Genomic DNA, 23219 nt, shown 5'->3' on the forward strand with positions numbered 1-23219 from the left:
TACACCTTTAACACCGTAACATCACCATGTCCATATAACAGACCTCATAACATCACCATGTCCATAAAACAGACCTCGTAACATCACCATGGCCATGTAACGTCAGGTATCGTACAACCAAACTAGTGACAGAGTGACAAGTAACCAAATATCGAAAATCACTCTCGGATAAGTTTGTCAGGACACCACCACCACCACCACACGCAACTACTGTACAAACCGCTGTGCCATGTCATGTTTACCGAGTCACGACTTTCTCCATTTGCATTAATGTAAGTGTTTAAGTCATCTACTCTACCACCACCACCACAAGTTGTTGTAACCGCTAGACTAAGGTTAGGATATTATTAGATCCTCTGGCAGTATGCCTCAGGTAGATGTGAACAGAATTAAATGTAAAGTGTGTGGCCAGACATATGGCCACACACTCCAACACTACACTACGTCCTAAACTGTGAGGATAGAAGCTTTTAGGGACAACACTTTATCTCTGATGACAAAACAGCTGACATACTGTATTAAGATTGTATCACTTTTTTGCACTTAGTCAATAAGCTGGTTCTTATGTAAGAACTAAACACACACTGTGCTTGAATATCCGTCACGCAAATGTGGTCAGGCACATGGCCTCACACCGCTGCACTCACGCAGGCGTGAATAAGTCAACCTTTATGTTCAGAACCAAACAAACAATATTGAAATAATCTGTAACATTCAATGCCACTGGGGTCTGTTATACACAACCTTTGTGACCTCTACTCTGTAATCGTTTTGCGCAACCGCTTACAGGATGAGTAAGAGGTACACAATAAGCTAGCCGCTGTCATCATCATCACCGCCACCACCAAAAATGTGCTGAATCCCCTTTTAAATATTCAATTACAGTATTAAAGGAATTTATCATTGTAGGTGGAAGAATATTCGTGGTTGTAAGTTCCTGTAGGTGGGAGAACATACAGTACGTTCCTGTAGGTGGGAGAACATACGTTCCTGTAGGTGGGAGAACATACGTTCCTGTAGGTGGGAGAACATACGTTCCTGTAGGTGGGAGAACATACGTTCCTGTAGGTAGAAGAATATACGTGGATGTATGTTCCTGTAAGTGGAAGAATATACTTGGTACTGGACATTTTTAGGTGGGAACATGCACGCAGGTTCGATAAGAAGTTAGAATGAAAGTATTGAAGGAAGCGAAAAACGTGGCGGGGTAGTGGCGTGGCTCCAGCTGGGTTATACTTACAGGTATAACGTGAATGATGAATAACTCAACTTTGTTCTGTTGATATACGTAATCTGTTTATGTGGGATATATTGACCTGACAGCTATGTTGTTCTTTTGGGTTTACCTGAAGATTAATCCCCCAAGTTTATTTCACCCGATGATTAAACACCCAATAATACTTCCTGGTGGGGTGAAGGGTAGGTTAGCGTGAGGGTGGTTGATGTTAAGGTCAGGTCAGGTGAGGTTAGGTTAAAATCAGGGTACTTAATGTTAAGGTAAAATAAGCTGAGGGTTAATCTTCAGGTAATCTCGTTCTTTTCTAATAGGCAGCATTACAGTTTGGTTTTATAAGACTATGACCTGATGAGGATTATTGTAGTGGCCTTGGTGGGTGTTGTGGCCGGTCACCAGAATATTGTGTAGTGGCCTTGGTGTATGTTATGGCCGGGCACCAGAATATTGAGTAGTGGCCTTGGTGGATGTTATGGCCGGGCACCAGAATATATTGAGTAGTGGCCTTGGTGTGTTGTGGCCGGGCACCAGAATATTGTGTGGTGTGATGTTATACGGGCACCAGAATATTAGTATGGCCTTGGTGGATGTTGGCCGGGCACCAGAATATTGAGTAGTGGCCTTAGTGGATGTTATGCCGGGCACCAGAATATTGAGTAGGATGTTATGGCCGGGCACCAGAATATTGAGTAGTGGCCTTGGTGGATGTTATGGCCGGGCACCAGAATATTGAGTAGTGGCCTTGGTGTATGTTGTGGCCGGGCACCAGAATATTGAGTAGTGGCCTTGAGAAGTCTTGCTGTTGGAGGGGCGTGTCTAGACTCTTGCCCTATATACTGTTTTGTTGGGTCTCTTAATTGTATTTATTTATTATACTCTATATACATTTCTTTCCTAGTCACTCAATGAGGCCTCTTGACCCCGTCTTCTAACATAATGAAGAACCATCCATTGAAGAGTGTTAGGTTAGGTTAGTTTATATTAAGTTAGCATTAGGATAGGCTATAAATTAGGTTAGGTTATTTGTTAAGTATGTTAATATTAGATTATATTTAGGTTAGGTTAAATTATGTTAATTTAGCGTTATGTTAGGCAGGAGTGTTGTATTGATGTACGAATCATCCATAGTCAGTGAACTCTAGCCTTTTATTTCTTTATTTATTTATTTATTGGGGTGTCTAATTTTCAAGTGATCCGAACGTTTTACCAAGATTGAAAGGTAGTATGAACACACACACACACACACACACACACACACACACACACACACACACACACAATGTCTAACTGAGGCTAAAACGTGTTTTAACTCAGACTAACACGTGTTCTAACTCAGTCTAACACGTGTTCTAACTCAGTCTAACACGTGTTCTAACTCAGTCTAACACGTGTTCCATTCTTGTAAGGTTATTCCTGCAACATTAATGAGCACCCGATTTTTATGACCCCGTCCTCTTAATTATTGATCAGCCCAGCACAGTATATGGTGGGAGAATGTAAGTGGTAAGTGTATAGACTGGGAGAATGTAAGTGGTAAGTGTATAGACTGGGAGAATGTAAGTGGTAAGTGTATAGACTGGGAGAATGTAAGTGGTACGTGTATAGACTGGGAGAATGTAAGTGGTAAGTGTATAGACTGGGAGAATGTAAGTGGTAAGTGTATAGACTGGGAGAATGTAAGTGGTACGTGTATAGACTGTAGGTGGGAGAATGTAAGTGGTAAGTGTATAGACTGGGAGAATGTAAGTGGTAAGTGTATAGACTGGGAGAATGGGTGTACGTATAGACTGTAGGTGGGAGAATGTAAGTGGTAAGTGTATAGACTGTGAGAATGGGCGGTAAGTGTAGACTAAAGAATGTAAGTGGTAAGTGTATAGACTGGGAGAATGTATGTGTATAGACTGGGAGAATGTATGGTAAGTGTATAGGACTGTAGGTGAATGTAAGTGGTGGGGTGTATAGACTGTAAGTAAGTGTATAGACTGGGAGAATGTAAGTGGTAAGTGTATAGACTGTAGGTGGGAGAATGTAAGTGGTAAGTGTATAGACTGGGAGAATGTAAGTGGTACGTGTATAGACTGGGAGAATGTAAGTGGTACGTGTATAGACTGTAGGTGGGAGAATGTAAGTGGTGAGTGTATAGACTGTAGGTGGGAGATTGTAAGTGGTAAGTGTATAGACTGTAGGTGGGGGAATGTAAGTGGTAAGTGTATAGACTGTCGGTGGGGGAATGTAAGTGGTAAGTGTATAGACTGTAGGTGGGGGAATGTAAGTGGTAAGTGTATAGACTGTAGGTGGGGGACTGTAAGTGGTAAGTGTATAAACATTAAGTGAGGGGAAAATGTAAGTGGTAACTGTTAATTGTGGTTGAACAAGACAGAACTATATAGGTCGAAGCGTGTAACTGCGTCAGTCTGTATGTAAGTGGTGAGAGTGGCCCACGGCAACCCCTCCCTCTCTCCCTCTCACCCTCTCACCCTCCCTCCCTCTCTCTCTCACTCCCTCACTTACCACGCGGACCTCTCACTAGCCACACTCACTCTACCTCTCGCTGCCACCACAACCCTCTCGCCCAGTGTAGGTAAGTACTTGTTAGGTTAGGTTAGGTTAGGTTTTAGGTGTGATATACCATCTTACCTAACTTAAGTTAACCTAATCTGACCCAAAGTAATCGAACCCAACTTAACCTAATCCAAAGTAACCTAACATAATTAACCTAACCCAAAGTAACTACCTGAACCCAATCTAACCTAATTTAACTGAACCTAATGCACAGTAACCTAACTTAAGTTAACCTAACTCAAAGTAACCCTAACTTGATCTGTTAACGAATTATTTTCCCTAGTCTAACCCAATATATACTTGCACTAATCTAACCTAACTTAACCTAACCTAACGACATTGTATTAGAATTGTGCTACTTTTTTCTAATAGGATTTATATCTACTAGGATTTTTGTCCAATAGGATTTTTGTCCAATAAGATTTTTGACCAATAGGATTTTTGTCCAATAGGATTTTTGTCCAATAAGATTTTTGACCAATAGGAGTTTTGTCCAGTAGGATTATGTCAGTGTTCAATTTGTTAATACTCTCTCAGAAAACCAGGTCATATAATAGTTTACCCTCCGTCTCAACCCCCAATTATAGTCTTACCTGGATATATAACAATAAAAAAAAGTTTTTACGTGAACGCATTCAGAGACGTCAATGTGGCTGGCAACTTGGACCAATGACAAATGAGTTTCATGCTTCCCCTCGTCTCTGTGTGGGTGAATTATGATCTGATTTCAAGGGGAGATCATTCTTTGTGGCGTATCAAGATGGATTATTGGCCATCGTTTTTGTGCAGTCAAGTCGGATTTTAGTGTAACATTCGTGTGATTTTAAGGTGAATTTTAATACCGTGTTCGTGTGGGTTACTGAAATAGGTTTATGTTACAGTGATGGACTTGAGTTACAGTGATAGACCTGAGTTACAGTGATGGACTTAAGTTACAGTAAATGATTTGAGTTACAGTGATGGACTTGAGTTACAGTGATAGACCTGAGTTACAGTGATGGACTTAAGTTACAGTAAATGATTTGAGTTACAGTGATGGACTTGAGTTACAGTGATGGACTTGAGTTACAGTGATGGACTTGAGTTACAGTGATGAACCTGAATTACAGTGAAGGATTTGAGTTACAGTGAAGGATTTAAGTTACAGTGATAGACTTGAGTTACAGTAAAGGATTTAAGTTACAGTGAAGGATTTGAGTTACAGTGAAGGACTTGAGTTACAGTGAAGGACTTAAGTTACAGTGACCGAGTAAGATATTGTAAAAAAAAGGTGACAAAAAACATGTGACGTAGGAATTAGGAATAAGTAACAGAAATTTAGAGAAAAGTAACAAAAATAGTGAAAGTAGCATCAAAATCTATGAAAGTAACATCAAACCGCCCGTAAAATGATGTTAAAAGTATGTGAAAGTGATACTGGAATCTATTCACATCATGAAGTTAACCCGTGGGAGCTAAGTGTATAAACAAAGTTACTCCGTGAAAATGAGACAGAAATCCGAGAAGAGTGACGTATGAATCCCTGCTCAGCGTTCTTGGATTCATGTCGGATATGTAAACACGATCTTCCACTCCCAGACATACTGTGCGGGTAGATATAGTACGAGTAGATATATAGTACTAGTACCTCGGTAAACACACACACACACACACACACAAACACACACCTGAGAGCTGAGAAGATCTTTAATTAACTCTATAAGAAAAGTTGGCGCTGTGAATGGCCTCCAAATAGCGCTGAGACTCTACCGTGTTTAGAATCGATTTTTGCCTTGTAATTTACGTTCAAAATAATAGTAGGAGGAAGTATATGGGGATGATTACTCTTCCTCTCTTTCTCTCTCCCCCTCTCTCTCTCTCTCTCTCTCCTCTCTCTACTCTCCTCTCTCTACCTCTCCTCTCTCTACCTCCTGTCTCTACCTCTCCTCTCTCTACCTCCCCTTCCTCCCTCTGTCACCTGTATCCTACTTCCGGGTCATCAGAGGAAGATTAGGGGGGGGGAGGTTAGTTCGTTCTTGGTGTTGTGTGTGTGTGTGTGTGTGTGTGTGTGTGTGAGAGAGAGGACAAGATAATAATAATAATGAAAGCACACACACACACACACACACACACACACACACACACACACACACACACACACACACACGATCGAAACCGGTTCTGTTTTTAACACTTCACCTGACTTACTATTAATTAAGGAGCAACCATAAACTGCAGGTGTTCCTCGCTGGGTATCATTGAGGGGAGAGGTAATTAGTGGGCGGCGCGAGTTATTTACTGTGAATTTATTGGGGTTATGTCCCGGCCTTCTCGTTGGGAGGTCAGGTAGGCCCCAGGTCTTAGTGGGTCGCTGTCTTAGTGGGCCTCTGTCTAGTGGGCCGCTGTCTTAGTGGGCCTGTCTTAGTGGGTCTCTGTCTTAGTGGGCCCCTGTCTTAGTGGGTCGCTGTCTTAGTGGGTCTCTGTCTTAGTGGGCCCTTGTCTTGGTGGGCCCCAGTCTTAGTGGGTCGCTGTCTTAGTGGGTCCTTTCTGTAGTGGGTCGCTGTCTTAGTGGGTCGCTGTCTTAGTGGGTCTCTGTCTTAGTGGGCCCTTGTCTTAGTGGGCCCCAGTCTTAGTGGGTCGCTGTCTTAGTGGGTCTCTGTCTTAGTGGGCCCTTGTCTTAGTGGGCCCCTGTCTTAGTGGGTCGCTGTCTTAGTGGGTCTCTCTTAGTGGGCCCTTGTCTTAGTGGGCCCCAGTCTTAGTGGGTCCTTTGTCTTAGTGGGTCGCTGTCTTAGTGGGTCGCTGTCTTAGTGGGTCGCTGTCTTAGTGGGTCGCTGTCTTAGTGGGTCGCTGTCTTAGTGGGTCTCTGTCTTAGTGGGCCCTTGTCTTAGTGGGCCCCAGTCTTAGTGGGTCGCTGTCTTAGTGGGTCTCTTGTCTTAGTGGGCCCTTGTCTTAGTAGGGTCTTAGTGGGTCGCTGTCTTAGTGGATCTCTGTCTTAGTGGGCCTTGTCTTAGTGGGCCTTTGCTGTTGTCTTAGTGGGTCGCTGTCTTAGTGGGCCGCTGTCTTAGTGGGTCGCTGTCTTAGTGGGTCGCTGTCTTAGTGGGTCGCTGTCTTAGTGGGTCGCTGTCTTAGTGGGTCGCTGTCTTAGTGGGTCTCTGTAGTGGGCCCTTGTATTAGTGGGCCCCAGTCTTGATGGGTCGCTGTTCTTAGTGGGTCTCTGTCTTAGTGGGCCCTTGTCTTAGTGGGCCCCAGTCTTAGTGGGTCGCTGTCTTAGTGGGTCTCTGTCTTAGTGGGCCCTTGTCTTAGTGGGCCCTTGTCTTAGTGGTCGCGCTGTCTTAGTGGGTCTGTCTTAGTGGGTCTCTGTCTTAGTGGGCCCCTGTCTTAGTGGGCCCTGTCTTAGTGGACCCTGTCTTAGAGGACCCTAAAGTCTTCGAGAGTGCCCCAAAGGTTCTAGAGGTTCACCCTAAGAGGGCCCTGTCTAGTGGGGGTCCTATATTAGTGGGCCCTGTCTTAATGGGCCCTTGTCTTAGTGGGCCCTGTCTTAGTGGGCCCCTGTCTTAGTGGGCCCCTGTCTTGAGTGTGCCCCAGTCTTGAGTGGGCCCTGTCTTAGTGGGCCCCTGTCTTAGTGGGCCCCTGTCTTAGTGGGCCCTGTCTTAGTGGGCCCCTGTGAGTGGGCCCCTGTCTTAGTGTGTCCACTAACAAAGGAGAACAGAAAGAAATAAATATTGATCACTTCATGTACTTATAAACAAAACTCATGAGGCGTCAGACCCTTTGTTTATATTGTTTTGTGTTTATGACGTCACTATGCCTACCTGAGACACTCAAATGAATTTCGGATCACATGAAGATTAACCACCCCAAGCTTATTACACCTTTACGCTAATATAACCTAACCTAACTTAACCTAATCTAAACTAACTTAACCTAACTATCTACAATGAGAACCTACAAGAAATACTCTAATGCAATTGGAACAACAAATTGAAGGAACAATAACAACAACTATCTGGAACAACTAACAACACATCTAACCCAACCCTAGCAAACCTAACCTAACCTAACCCTACCAAACTAACCTAACATTACCCTCAAAAACATGTTTGCTGTCACGACAACTATCGACCCTTTTCACCAATATCTAGGTTACGACTATTGCCTCTGATCGAATTCACTGGTGTATGTGTTAAACCGAGTTACAACACGCCAACCTTTTACTGGTGGTGTTACTTGTGGTAGGGGGAGGGATGGTGGTAGGGGAGGGTGGTGGTAGGGGAGGGTGGTGGTGAGGGGAGGTTGGTAGGAGGAGGTTGAGGTGGTGGTAGGGGAGGGTGGTGGTAGGGGAGGGGTGGTGGTGGGGAGGGTGGGTGGTAGGGGAGGTTGGGGTGGTAGGGGGAGGGTTGGTGGTAGGGAGGGTTGGTGGTAGGGGAGGTTGGTGGTGGTAGAGGGGGTGGTGGTAGGGGAGGGTGGTGGTAGGGGAGGGTGGTGGTAGGGGAGGGGGTGGGTGGTAGGGGAGGGGTGGGGTGGTAGGGAGGGTTGGGGTGAGGTGGTAGGAGGGAGGGGGTGAGGTGGTGGGGAGGGGTTGGTGGTAGGGGAGGGTGTGGTGGGGAGGGGTGGGTGGTAGGGGAGGGGGTGGTGGTGAGGGGAGGGGGTGGTGGTAGGCAGGGGTGGTGGTAGGGGAGGGGTGGTGGTAGGGGAGGTTGGTGGTGGTAGGGGAGTGGTGGTGGTGAGGGGGGTGTGGTAGGGGAGGGTGGTGGTAGGGGAGGGGTTGGTGGTGGGAGGGGTGGTGGGTAGGGGGTGGGTGGTGGTGGGGGGTGGTGGTAGGGGGTGGTGGTAGGGGGTGGTGGTAGGGAGGGTTGGTGGTGGGTGGGGAGTGGTGGTGGGGGGTGGTGGAGGTTGGTGGTGGTAGGGGAGGTTGGTGGTGGTAGAGGGAAGGTGGTGGTAGGGGAGGGGTGGTGGTAGGGGAGGTTGGTGGTGGTAGGGGGAGGGTGGTGGTAGGACAGGGTGTGGTAGGTGAAGGGGTAGTATTGGGACCGATAATTACAGCGCCATTTTGTGTTCACGGTATATTATTTATAACAGAAATTACAATAAGGAAATTGTAACGTGACCGGAGACTAAAAAAAAAAACACCACAGATTAAATATAAATTATTTTTACCAATTAACTAAACACATTATTATTGTTACTGATTAGTTAAGAAAATTGTTGTATTTTACTGAGAAATTATAATCAATGCGACGGTACAAAGATCCGAGGGAACGGTAAATACTGAGCCAGGACCAATATCGTAAGTACCGTAGCACCACCGTTGGACTCCAAAGGTACGGCGGCCTATTGGATACAGTGCTTGCCTCCTATCCAAAGGGTCACTGGTTCGATCTCGGTACCCTCAGTTCACCCAGCTATAAATAGGTACCAAACTGTACCGTTGGGGGGGGGGGGTGAAGGTGCAATGTTGACCACGCTGACGACCTGTGTATTCAGTATGCGTTATATGGTGTCTCTAACGGGCCGTCTGGAGTGTGTGAAATAAGATAGTCAAAAGGTAAATGTTTTGAACTATTTATTAGGTACTTGGTGCAGCTAACGTGTATATGAGTATGGTACTATATCACTAGTTTATTACCGTAACTTGCCCACCTGTGATCAGTCGTAGATGTGGGGAGGACACGGGGCGCTTTATTGATAAGTAACACGTTAACTTGTGTATGAATAATGCGGCAAGAGAGCAAGAAATGGTGATGACTGATACGTTGTGCCTGAAACCTTGCTGTAGCTCTGACCTAGACACACACACTACCCACCTCACCCTGTAGTTGATGGTAGTTAAACGAATTCTATTGTTTGTAGTGATTGTACGTGTCATAAAAATCGTATTAAATGACTTTGGTGTTTATTTGACGTTTTTTTTTTGAGTAAGATTGGAAAAGTTTATGACGGTAAATATGTTCTTATTAACAGGGAAGGAATGGGTGGGGGGGGGTGGAGGTAGTGAAGGATGCTGGAGGGGGGAGAGAGGGGAGGGCGTGTTAGGTGCGTGTATAAGAATGCGTGTTTTTTGATGGCTGTTATTCAAGCTTGCCCTGTGTTGCCTAGGAGACAGCATGTATATATATTATGGGAAGCTAAGGATACAGTAATGTTGTGGAAGTTTACAGTAATGTTGTGGAAGTTCAGTATGATATGGTATGGAGGGAACAGAACTTCACAGCCACAAAGGAAATCATATCAAACTTTTATAACTTGAAAAAATATTATTATTTTTTATTATTATATTGTATTTTTATTTTTTTTTCATGTTAAGTAATTTGTTGTGATCCGGTATATGAAGACACAATGGTTTACCAATGTATTTTCTCTATTGTCATCAGGAGTTTTGATGTTATTGTGTCTGATTGTGTTTACAGCATCAACACACACACACACACACACACACACACACACACACACACACACACACACACACACACACACACGGTTATAACAATACTCCCTTTTGCTAAACTTTTTGTAATTTGTTATTTTTTATAGATTATTGTAATTTTATTTCCTTACCGTTTATTCCAGATTGTGCGTTACCTAATCTACCGTGCAAAAATGTGACGTCATAACTCAGACGCCAAGAAAATGAAAAGTAAACCTCCACATGTCTCCTGACCTCAGATGACGTCATCATCATATAATGTGCAGCGATTGGTCATCATGTGTGGCGTTAAAATTATGCAACAACTGGTCCATAAGTGCCCTAGTTATACCATTCATTGTCCCTGAAATTGGACATCATGACACGTGACGGATATATGTCACAATCATTGGTCCTCATGTATGACATCATGATCACGTGACGTAGGTATGCCGCAGCGATTCGTTCCCATGTATGACGTCAAGATCCGAGGAGGAGAACGTATTATAGAATGGAGATTTGGGTAAGTGTAATCAAATACTGCTTTATGTTGTACAGAATTAGGATTTTATTTAATATATATTTACCAAATGTTAGTAGAGAAACGAAGGTCAAGTTTGTTATGGTATGTTGTCCTGGGGAAGAGACAACGCGTGTTTATGATAACATCTTCAGTGTATTCTCGTGTTGTAGGCGCCACCACTTAGCCTGCAAGGAGATACCCGTAGGTGCATTATCACGGCATTGTACACACGCACTCCACACAAGCACTCCACACACGCACTTTACACATGCACTCCATACACACACTCCACACACGCACTTTACACATGCACTCAATAAACACACTCCACACACGCACTTTACACATGCATTCAATAAACACACTCCACACACGCACTTTACACATGCATTCAATAAACACACTCCACTCAAGCACTTTACACATGCACTCCATACACACACTCCACACAAGCACTCCACACAAGCACGCACTCCCAGATATACATAGATCTTGATAGGTGTTGACCAGTAGACACCTCAACACATTCTCCCATACCGTTGAGACTTGATGAATATGTCTGTGTAACAACTGATATAAAAACACAGAGGGAAGTCACACCCGTCTGTGGCCCATGGGGGGGGGGGGTGGAGGTTAGATATAATATGGTCTCTTAAGGTTAATTTTATCCAAAAAGAATCAAATTTACAAGATAATTTATCATACATGCGTCTCTCCAGCCTTAGGATCTTCTGTAGGGACATCGTGAACAATAATAAAGGAAAAAGATTGAGGAAACACACACACACACACACACACACACACACACACACACACACACTCTCTCTCTCTCTCTCTCTCTCTCTACTACAGTACTACTACTTTGCTCTCACTCGGAATTGAGTATGAGCCCAGCTGTTATAAAATGATATGAGTTATTAGGGATGTCACCTAGGTTGGTGAGTTCTGGGGTGACTAAAGAGACCGATACGGGACCGGCAGGGTCGTTCACAGATGTTGCACTTGTGGGAAGGGCGGCAGCAGCGTCTTCCCGGCGTTGACGCTTGTCTGCCTCGGTTTGCAGTCGAGCTAATTCGAAAGTATTGACACCTTTTTGTGTGTTGCTCCTCCAAGCGTTGCGGTGTGGAGTAATCGTCTCCCAGGGGATGGGGTCGATTTGGCACTTTTCAGGTTTGTCTTAAGACAATCCTTATACCTTTTCAGTTGCCCGCTAGCATTACGTTTCCCATTTGCTAAGTGACAGTAAAGTAGCTGCTTTGGCAGTCTACTGTCGTCCATGCAGGTAACATGGCCAGTCCAACGTAGTTGTTCATGAATAATGGCAGCCTCGATGCTCCTACAGTTGGTGTCAGCGAGAACACTGGCATTTGTTCTTTTGTCTTCCCAGCGAAATGAGAGGATGAAACGTAGACTACGTTGGTGAAAGTTTTTAAGTGACTTGAGGTGCTTCCTGTATGTGACCCAAGTCTCGCTGGCATATAACAGGCTGGGGAGGAGCACTGCTCGATATACGTGTAACTTTGTTGATAATTTCAGCTCCCTATAGCTGAAGACACGGGTACGGAGTCTACCAAAGGCTTGAGATGCACATCTGATTCGCTGTTGAATCTCTTCATCGATATCCGCAGTGATGGACAGGTGGGAGCCGAGATACCGAAAGTGGGTAACATTAGAGAGGGTAGTACCGTTAAGCTGGATGGATGGTGGAGGTGTGACTGAACCAGGGGCAGTCTGAAAGAGAATCTGAGTCTTACGTACATTCACCTCAAGGCCAAAGTGTGCATACGCATCTGCGAAGGCGTTCAGTGTGAGCGACAAGGGCGAGGTCGTCTGCATACTGAAGTTCAGTAATGGAAGCTGCGGACACCTTTGTTCGTGCCTGGAGTCGTATTATGTTGAAAAGACCCTTCATCCGGTACTGGATGTCCACCCCGCCGGCTAAACTGGCACTGGCACGAGTAAGGAAGGCAACCAAGAAACTGGAAAAGAGAGTTGGTCCCAGTACACCTCCTTGTTTTACCCCCGTTAGGATGGGGAAGAACTCAGACTGGGTGCCATTGTGCAGGATACTGCCGTTCATGCCATAGTAGAGTTGCCTCACAATGGCGATGAATTTTGGTGGGCAGCCAAAACAGCTGAGGGTCCGCCAGAGGGCTTCCCTGTTGACCCAGTCGAAGGCCTTGGTTAGGTCGATGAAAGCCATATACACGTCACGACGCTGTTCTCTGCACTTTTCTTGGATCTGGCGGGCAGCAAAGATCAAGTGATACACACACACACACACACACACACACACACACACACACACACACACACACACACACACACTATACAGTATATAATTCCCGATAACCGATAGCACACACATTCCCCACTCGCCATGTACTTACGGTACGCTTTTACACACACACACACACACATTCACTACATGACAGGTTAATGACATGAATAAAAAAATAATAAGTGGCGTCTGTGCTGTATAGGGAGTGTTGACGATGGAGGGGAAGTGTGTGTGTGTATGACGAGGAACTCATTAAATGGACTTGCCTGCTTGACGATGGATAGGGGAGAGGAAAGTTAGTTTGTTAAGGCTAAGTTAGGTTAGGTTAGGTTAATTCAAGTTACGTTACGTGAAGTTAGTTTGGGTTACGGATAGTTAGATTGTGTTAGGTTAAGTAAGGTTAGATTAGGAATGGTTAGGTTAGTTATGGCAGTATTAGGTAAGGTTAAGCTTAAATGTTTCCATGTTATTTGTTTTTGTGGTTAAGCTTAAATATTTTCGTGTTATTTGTTTATTTTTGTGGTTAAACTTAAATCAACGTGGTAAGCTTATTCTCTTAACTAACTAAAATTACGAAAAAATAATCATCGCGGGAACCATTTCAGAATCAGGCCTCAGAATTTTAGCCAGATTAACTGATATTAAAAAAACCCCGAGGAAAAGTTGTAATCCGGGAACAAGGAAATACATCTCCGAAGATCGCTGGAAATATTGCTAAAAATCGTGGCCTCAAACACGCTAACTTTCTTTGGCGTTTGGGGTGGAATTTACGTTCTTATGGTCAGAGAATATAAGATCTGTTTCCGTGCCTTACTTTAAATAACCCACACAGTTAGTTTAGCTTTTGTGATTATCTTAATTAATTAATCTTGTGATTGACCTACTTGTAGAGTTGGTGGTATTGTCTTCGTTTTTCTTATATATTTTGTTTTTGATTTTTCGTTTGAAATTATTTGTAAAGTAGACTGCTATGGATATTAATTACGGTCGACTGATGTATCTAATTACACTTTGTCAATTAGGTATAAAATTGGTTATTGAAAGGCAGTAGTTAATAGCCGTCTTACTTAGAATTTAAACAAAAATCAACGTTGCTCTGTTTATGCCGCAGTCAAGAGAGTGGTTTAGCGAGTGCATTTGTAAAGTCACAAAGGTTGAAAATCTAGGGAATTAGAGTGTGTTAGTAATCATTACCTCCTGGTTGCCATGCAAAGCGCTGGTGACGTCACGTAAACAGAGAGGGTGATGGGGCGCTCACAGTCGCGGGAAGATGTCTCTCTAGTGTTGTCATTGCCTAAGGTCGTTAATGGAGAAAACAATGAAGCGTGATAATAACAAGAAGAAAATTATAATACATAGTCAATAGTTGTTTATTTTGCTTTCCTGGAAACGTACAAAACAATACAAGTTGCAAACATGAAATAATAAGTAGCTAGTAACACTTGGTACTTGACTACAGGTAAATATTTGAAACAGTAAGATTCTGCAGGTTAAGACTATTTCATTCGTTCCTTAACTCACTCCCAATTAACAAAGAAGTGATAAATCTGATGTACTGTACTTCTCAAACCAGTAAAAAGTCACGTGAAAAACCTGCGTGTAAGAGTAGTGAAGAGTGTGGACAGGCGAGGGCACGGCCAGTCACACAGGCTTCAGCGGATTGTCAAAGCTTCGTAACATGAATATTCGTCGAAAGTGAATACTTAAGAATGTACCTGACTGAGTGAGTGAGTGAAATTGCTTTAGCCAAATACAGGAACTTAATCTCAGACACAATTAACGTACGGAAAAACTTCTTGGGGTCAGGGCCGGATTAAGCTTAATAGGGGCCTGAGGCACAGATCAACTTGGGGCCCCCTACCCTCAAGGTATATATAAATAACAAGAACAAAATATACCCAAATTTATCAATGATTTCATCAATATTAAGCTTCTGCAAAATAACACGTTCAATGTTCATACGAGACAGAAAATTGAGACGTTGCTAGGACATCGTTGAACAAAGTTCATGTTTTATACGCTTCAACTTCGAGAATGTTTGGATTTGGGGCCCCTTAGAGTAGGGGGGCCTGAGGCCAGTGCCTCAAGTGCCTCATGGTTAATCCGGCACTGCTTGGGGTAGCTGCTGCACTCTTAAATCTTTCTTAACTAAATATTTTAATTTAGTCTCAAAGTTTACGCAAAGAGAAAGTTTTTTCTTTAGTTGGTGGCATTCTTACCTCTCTCAATGTGAGGAATAATTTATTGTACGACCTTTGAGAATCGAGCGTTAGGTGTAGGTGTGTGTTGGTGTGGTGGCCGGCAGAGGGCAGGCGTGGGCACACCTCCCCCGCCACTCTCCTCTCATTCCGCGCGACGCCTCAGTCACACACACTTGACGTATCTGAGATGGCATAAGACAAACATTCTGACATATGTGATGTGATTTGCGAATTTACTCACGCTTGAGAATAAAATAATTAACTATAAATGATTCAAACACACTAGAAGACATTACAGTTGAGTGATATACTAAATTAACCTTGAAGAGATTGGAAAGTGATACGTAATTTTACAAGCAATTAATAATAACAGACAGCTGTATGATGCTATCTTCCTGCTTAATAACGCCTGAGAAGAGATAAAGAGATATACAGATGTCTGGAAAGCCAAAAATAAACGAAAGAAATGTTTGCATACGATTGAGTGACGAGGCTGCGGTAACATGAGTAACTTGTCATATAATTTTGATTAAACAGGTGATATAAAACTTTTACTGTGACTGTAATATAAACTTATAACATTACTCACGAGTGTTTATTGGTGTTTAACATTCCTCAAGTGTTTATTTGTGTTTACGTGTAACTATGGCAAATGTTCATAGTGGAAAATTAGACAGCTAGTATTAATACGTGCAGTGTTACAAGAACTAGTTAAAGGTGGTGTGACAGTAAACCAGTTAAAGGAACAGTCAAGATAATCTGACTTGGTTGACTGGAAGAACAGTTAACAAGTGAGAAAAAATGAAAAATTTAACAGTCAACCAGTCAGAAGAAGAGCTACCAACCTATTATCCACATCTTACTGACTGGCTCTAAATTGGCCATAACAGTCAGTCAACACCAGTCAAGAGGAAGGTTTAGTTGATTAAAAGGAGGAAGATAATGGTGGTAGTGAAGCCCGAGTAGAGAGAGAGACGCTACCATGTGTTGTGCTCTGGTCACCCGGGACGTGGTGTATCCCCGCCAGCGACAGTAAGTGGTCTTTGTCGCCTGGTGTTGTTCTTCTCCAGTCTGGCGTTGTTCTTCTCCAGTCTGGCGTTGTTCTTCTCCAGTCTGGCGTTCAATAGTTGTTCTCACCTGTCATTCTTGTTCCCACACCTGTTCTCACTTCTGGTACTCTTGTTCCCACATCTAGTACTCTTGTTTCCACACCTGGTATTCTTGTTCCCACACCTGGTACTCTTGTTCCCACATCTGGTACTCTTGTTCCCACACCTGGTACTCTTGTTCCCACACCTGGTACTCTTGTTCCCACACCTGGTATTCTTGTTCCCACACCTGGTACTCTTGTTCCCACACCTGGTACTCTTGTTCCCACATCTAGTACTCTTATTCCCACACTTGGTACTTTTGTTTCCACATCTGGCACTCTTGTTCCCACACCTGGTACTCTTGTTCCCACACCTGGTACTCTTGTTCCCACATCTAGTACTCTTATTCCCACACTTGGTACTTTTGTTTCCACACCTGGTACTCTTGTTCCCACACCTGGTACTTTTGTTTCCACACCTGGTACTCTTGTTCCCACACCTGGTATTCTTATGTTCCCACCACCTGGCAATTTGTTCCCACACCTGGTACTCTTGTTCCCACATCTAGCACTCTTGGTCTTCACACTTGGCATACTTTTGTTTCCCACACCTGGTACTTCTTGTTCCCACACCTGGTACTTTGTTCCCACACCTGGTACTCTTGTTCCCACATCTAGCAATTCTTATTCCACACTTGGTACTTTTTGTTTCCACACCTGGTACTCTTGTTCCCACACCTGGTACTTTTGTTTCCACACCTGGTACTCTTGTTCCCACACCTGGTACTTTTGTTTCCACACCTGGTACTCTTGTTCCCACACCTGGTACTTTTGTTTCCACACCTGGTACTCTTGTTCCCACACCTGGTACTTTTGTTTCCACACCTGGTACTCTTGTTCCCACACCTGGTATTCTTGTTCCTACACCTGGTACTCTTGTTCCCACACCTGGTACTCTTGTTCCCACACCTGGTACTTTTGTTTCCACACCTGGTACTCTTGTTCCCACACCTGGTACTCTTGTTCCAACACTTTGTACTTTTGTTCCCACACCTGGTACTCTTGTTCCCACAACTGGTACTCTTGTTCCCACACCTGGTACTCTTATTCCCACACCTGGTACTCTTGATATACGCCTTAGTTACCAATACTCATTCCGTTTTCTGTGACTATGTGTGTAACCAGTTCATCTTTCATTTAATTTTGTAGAATACACTTTAATGCGGGTCTGGAGTGCACTGATTGGTCCCTATCAACCTTGACGTCATACACCTATACGTGACCGTAATAATAAGACGCAACTTATCCGCATTAAACCTGCTTGGTCTATACCTATCATGACGTCACATACGATCCAAGATGCCATCATGTTGGATCTTATGTGACGTCATGATGGGTATGGACCAATCAGTACACGCCTTGATTTAACTGGATGGTATTATGGATCTATCTGACGTCATGGTGGGTATGGCCCAATCAGCGCTCGCATGTTTTGTTTTATACGTTAGATATACTAAATTGCGTCTAATTGAATAAACGTAAATAATTAAAGGATTATATCAGAGATTTAGAAGAGGTTACGTACTGGGATCAATTCATAGGAGACGTTAATATTGTGTTTATGTGTAAAATAGACGTTAGTAGTGTGTGTGTGTGTGTGTACAGGAGACATTGTGTGCAAACATATGCATAAAAAAACGTCGATACACACACACACACACACACACACACACACACCATCCACAAAAATTCAATATCGTGTGGGTTCATGCATGCACCTACTAGTGTAAATAATTGATGTATACCTGAGTACTGTACTACTAATGGCGTATACATGATGGCCTCTGACACCTGTTGTGAACCCTGTGTGTGTGTGTGTGTGTGTGTGTGTGTGTGTGTGTGTGTGTGTGTGTGTTTTACTGGGGTCGTGACTAGGTGCTGTCCTTAAATCTCGCCTGTGGCTGTGTACAGATTGAGGGATGTACACATGTATACACTAGTAGGCTATACACATATACATATATACTTATATGATCACACAGACATGTACAAAATCACACACACACACACACACACACACGCACGCACACACACACACACACACACACACACACATATGATTCACACCACGACACAAGACAAATATGATTCAAAACTCAATACATAATGCGACGACAGATTGGTCATTCCTTACCTAACACATATTGCCTTACTGCACGAGAGAGACAGACAGACATACCATAACATAACACTATCTTCCCTCACCTCAAGACACTTCATTTCTTCCCCTCACTCACTCTCAGCACGAGGGGTAAATTAGCAGGTGTGAGAGGGCGTTATTGTCGTCGGCTGCCACTCCTCTCACGCGACCCTCACAAGAAATTAGATATGTCAGTCCCTTCGTCAGGAATGAGAGTACACCGTGTCTCTCTCAAGGTTCTGTTGGTGGAATGTACACAGAGAGAGAGAGAGAGAGAGAGTGTGTGTGTGTGTGTATGTGTGTGTGTGTGTGTCCCGTCATAAACACTAAGTTACTGTGCATTAAACTCTACGGTCATTGTGAGCCTCGTTTCACTATATCACTTGGCCCTGGGTTAACACACACACACACACACACACCGTTGCTGCACTTGACCATTTAACCACCTTCATTTCCCCAGGACAGGTGAACGGTGATTATATCCTGTATACGTTAATGTTTATGTCCTACCTGATGTTAAGTGAACGTTAGTTAAGAATGAGTCTCTGTACTTTAGATAATAAAATTGGTCTTCCCCTGTGAAAAGTTTGTCAGCAGTAAGGAGTGTTTTACCATGTGATCCATATTGGTGTTATACATCATGTGCCTCGCTCCTATGAAAACACTGACGAGGGAGAGTTAAGTTAGGTTGAATTTGGTTTGGTTAGATTTGGTTAGGTTGGGTTTGGTTAGGTTTGGTTAGGTTAGGTTAGGTGAGGTTTGGTTTGGTTTGGTTTGGTTAGGTTGGGTTTGGTTAGGTTTGGTTAGGTTAGGTTAGGTGAGGTTTGGTTTGGTTTGGTTTGGTTTGGTTAGGTTAGGTTAGGTTAGGTGAGGTTTGGTGAGGTTTGGTTTGGTTTGGTTTGGTTTGGTTAGGTTAGGTTAGGTTAGGTTAGGTGAGGTTTGGTTTGGTTTGGTTTGCTTTTGAATAAGAGTCATTTTTATATGTATTAGTGTATGTACAGTATATCGTTTGTGTCATTAATATCAGAATTATTACACATCTTATCTTGTTAAGACAGTTGGCCTCAGTGAGCCAGTGTTCCTTCATATAAAATACGACTGTTTCTACCAGATTGTGGGTCAGTTCATTCTATTATTATTATTACTGATCGTGGCGGCGGCTGGTGACACAAACAACCATCTAGGGAGTCATATATACAGCTGGACAGACAAATGAGTGTATGAACCATTACTCTGGGTACAGCTGGTCCCTGAAGCCCACCCCTGGCTATTCCAACCTTGGCACTTAACATACCAGCCTTGGTAAACAGGCGGGTTGTGCTGCCTCAAGGCCACGGTAAGGTGAAGTGTTGCTGGTGCTGGAGTGACTACCGGCCGGGGATAGTTCATACACTTTATATTGGTTACAGAGATAGGCAGTCCATAGGCGACCCTCCTCATAGTCCTCTTTATAACTATGATAAATGTTTCCTATGTGAGTTTGCCTCAGGGAGAAGACGAGCTCTTAACGAAGACTCTACTGTATAGATGAATGATACAGAAAGTCTCAGCTCTGAACTTGAGAAAGTCACTACCGCTGAACGTAACAAGTATTAGTAGGACACTTATAATGGAACTGAAAATAGTTGTCATTAACATAGAAAAAAAAATGATAGGACTGCTGTGTAGACCGAAAAGCGTGCAAAGACACTCCCAGTATCCCGAAGGTGTGATGAAAGCTGTTAAGGGGCGGCTTTCTTCATCCAGCGCCACCTGCCGGAGAGAACACTATACTCTTCCCCCCTTGCCCTAGGACGAACAATGGAAAACGATCAGGAACCGTCACCTTACATAAGCTTCGATAGTCCACTCAAGGTCGCCACGAGTCATCTGGTTTGGGAACTAATAATAAATGAGAGATCCAAGAAAGAGTAGATGGTTGACTTACACCTTAGACGAGTGTGTCATCTACAACGGCTCTCTGTGTGTGTGAGGGAGTCAATGTGCCGGTACAGTGCATAGATGGGATTAGTGTCTGGGTGTAAGTTAATGTGAGGTTGTACAAGGTGTGTCTCTCAAAAAGGATCGTCTTACAAGGGCACTGCAGACCGGTGCTTGTTGAGCTAATCAAGTAATGTAGATAGAGCTTTAGTTAAGGCTACAGGGCCCACTACACTAGCGTCTGTTGTTGGTGCGGTGTAGATAGAGCTTTAGTTAAGGCTACAGGGCTGACTACACTAGCGTCTGTTGTTGGTGCGGTGTAGATAGAGCTTTAGTTAAGGCTACAGGGCCCACTACACTAGCGTCTGTTGTTGGTGCGGTGTAGATAGAGCTTTAGTTAAGGCTACAGGGCCCACTACACTAGCGTCTGTTGTTGGTGCGGTGTAGATAGAGCTTTAGTTAAGGCTACAGGGCCGACTACACTAGCGTCTGTTGTTGGTGCGGTGTAGATAGAGCTTTAGTTAAGGCTACAGGGTCCACTACACTAGCGTCTGTTGTTGGTGCGGTGTAGATAGAGCTTTAGTTAAGGCTACAGGGCCGACTACACTAGCGTCTGTTGTTGGCGCGGAGGACTGACCTTAGGAATAGTACCTTGATTACAAACAACTTACACCAAGCAACATATGATGTCTGCTGGCTGTATGTGTGATGTTTTGTGGCTGTATGTGATGTTTGTTGGCTGCATGTGATGTCTGCTGGCTGTATATGATGTCTGTTGGCTGCATGTGATGTCTGCTTGGCTGCATGTGATGTCTGTTGGCTGCATGTGATGTCTGCTGGCTGTATGTGTGATGTCTGCTGGCTGTATGTGTGATGTCTGCTGGCTGTATGTGTGATGTTTGTTGGCTGCATGTGATGTCTGCTGGCTGTATGTGTGATGTTTGTTGGCTGCATGTGATGTCTGCTGGCTGTATGTGATGTCTGTTGGCTGTATGTGATGTCTGCTGACTGTATGTGATGTCTGCTGGCTGTATGTGTGATGTCTGCTGGGTAAATAATATTGTTGCTGTTTTTGTTAGTAGTATTCCTTCACTTCATATCTTATTTATTTATATTTTCCTTACCTCCGTGTCCACCTTATCATCTCCACTAATAACACACACACAGTTTTCTACCTTAATTCATCAAACCTTAAACTAATCTCGGTTATCTCTGGCACGGAAATATAAGAAAGTGAACGAAAGTAATTATTGGATCATAATAAAGGCTGTTTGTTTGTATTCTACACTCCTCGTCTCCGCTTCTCCCCCGTCCCTGCCCTCCCCCGCCCCGCCCCGCCCCGCCCCGCTTTTCTTATTGGCTAGATTAAACGATACCATTGTTTAAAAAAAATAATAATAATAATATCTTTGGTAGTTATTGTTGGGTAGTAATTCACGCAGCCATGAATTTTGTATGATATTGACGAGTAGAACGTGGTGTTGTGTGTGTGTGTGTGTGTGTGTGTGTGTGTGTGTGTGTGTGTGTGTGTGTGTGTGTCGCCCAGGTAGACGACGCAAGTGACTGCATTCCACACCAACAACCAGTCAAATCACTCGACGTCACGATGATAAATACTAATACCAATACCACTACCCTTACCCCTGCCGCTACCCCCACCATCCCCACCACCTCCTGCCACTACTCCCACCACCACCTGCCACTACCCCCACCACCCCCTGCCACTACCCCCACCACCTCTGCCTACTTACCCCCACCACCCCTTGCCACTACCTATGTCCCAACCACCAGCCTCGTGATTTCCATAGATTTTCTTATTCTGACTTTTTCTCTCTCTTCTTAACTCTCCTCCTCCTCCCTACTTCTTTCTTTCTTATCTCCTCCTCCTCCCCTTCTCCCTCCTCCCCTCCCCTTCTCCTCCTTCCCTCCTCCTCCTCCACCACCTCACCTTGGTCACCATCAACACGGCTCCAAGGCACACAGTATTGGTCACCTTGATGAACCATTAATAAAGCCAGAACACCTGTGAGAGAGTATGTCAGCCACTTAAAAGGAGGTCACAGTCACTTACCACTTAGAATGACTTTACCCGGCACTTACCACTTAGAATTACTTTACCCTGCGCTTAGAATGACTTTACCCGGCACTTACCACTTAGAATTACTTTACCCTGCACTTAGAATGACTTTACCCGGCACTTACCACTTAGAACCACTTAGAATTACTTTACCCTGCGCTTAGAATGACTTTACCCGGCACTTACCACTTAGAATTACTTTACCCTGCACTTAGAATGACTTTACCCGGCACTTACCACTTAGAATTACTTTACCCTGCACTTAGAATTACTTTACCCGGCACTTACCACTCCATGCACTTACCACTTAGAATGACTTTACCCTGTACTTTCACTTTACCTTGCACTTTATAGTTACTTAAATCTCTCTTTGGCTTTTATACTTAGATACTTAAAAATAGCATGATAATTATATTTTATTTGCCTCTACTTAAAAGCTGCATAATTATTATTTTTATCTGTATTTTGTATCTTAAATGTTTTCCTGTATTTTGTTTTCATTAAGATCTGAATTTGTGTTGCTATGGTTTATCTGTGTGTGTGTGTGTGTGTGTGTGTGTGTGTGTGTGTGTGTGTGTGTGTGTGTGTGTGTGTGTGTGTGTGTGTGTGTTTTTTTAATCTTCTTTTGAGGGGGACTTTTCTAAACGTCAAATTTAAGTTAACCTAAAGTACCTGTACACGCATACCCACACGCATACTGTACACAGAGATGCTCATACATGCCCACACGTATACACAAATACACTCAT

General features: G+C 43.8%; 1 protein-coding gene across 3 annotated transcripts in view; it reads left to right on the forward strand.

Annotated features, from left to right (window-relative positions):
* The first annotated feature begins 3739 nt into the window (after positions 1-3739).
* The window catches only part of LOC121877608, a 32996-nt gene continuing 13516 nt past the window's right edge, over positions 3740-23219 (forward strand). Inside the window, exons 1-2 of one of the 3 annotated variants that reach the window (XM_042383411.1) lie at positions 3740-3815; positions 10343-10701. In XM_042383411.1, coding sequence (XP_042239345.1) covers positions 10628-10701 — 74 coding nt within the window. In that variant the 5' untranslated portion in view covers positions 3740-3815; positions 10343-10627. Of the gene's footprint in view, positions 3816-10342; positions 10702-15304; positions 16216-23219 lie in introns of those variants that run through there. The other 2 variants (XM_042383412.1, XM_042383413.1) reach the window with 2 other exon arrangements.

The sequence above is a fragment of the Homarus americanus genome, unplaced genomic scaffold (assembly GCF_018991925.1).
Source record: "Homarus americanus isolate GMGI-L3 unplaced genomic scaffold, GMGI_Hamer_2.0 scaffold54332, whole genome shotgun sequence".
In the NCBI taxonomy this organism is placed as follows: Eukaryota; Metazoa; Arthropoda; class Malacostraca; order Decapoda; family Nephropidae; genus Homarus; species Homarus americanus.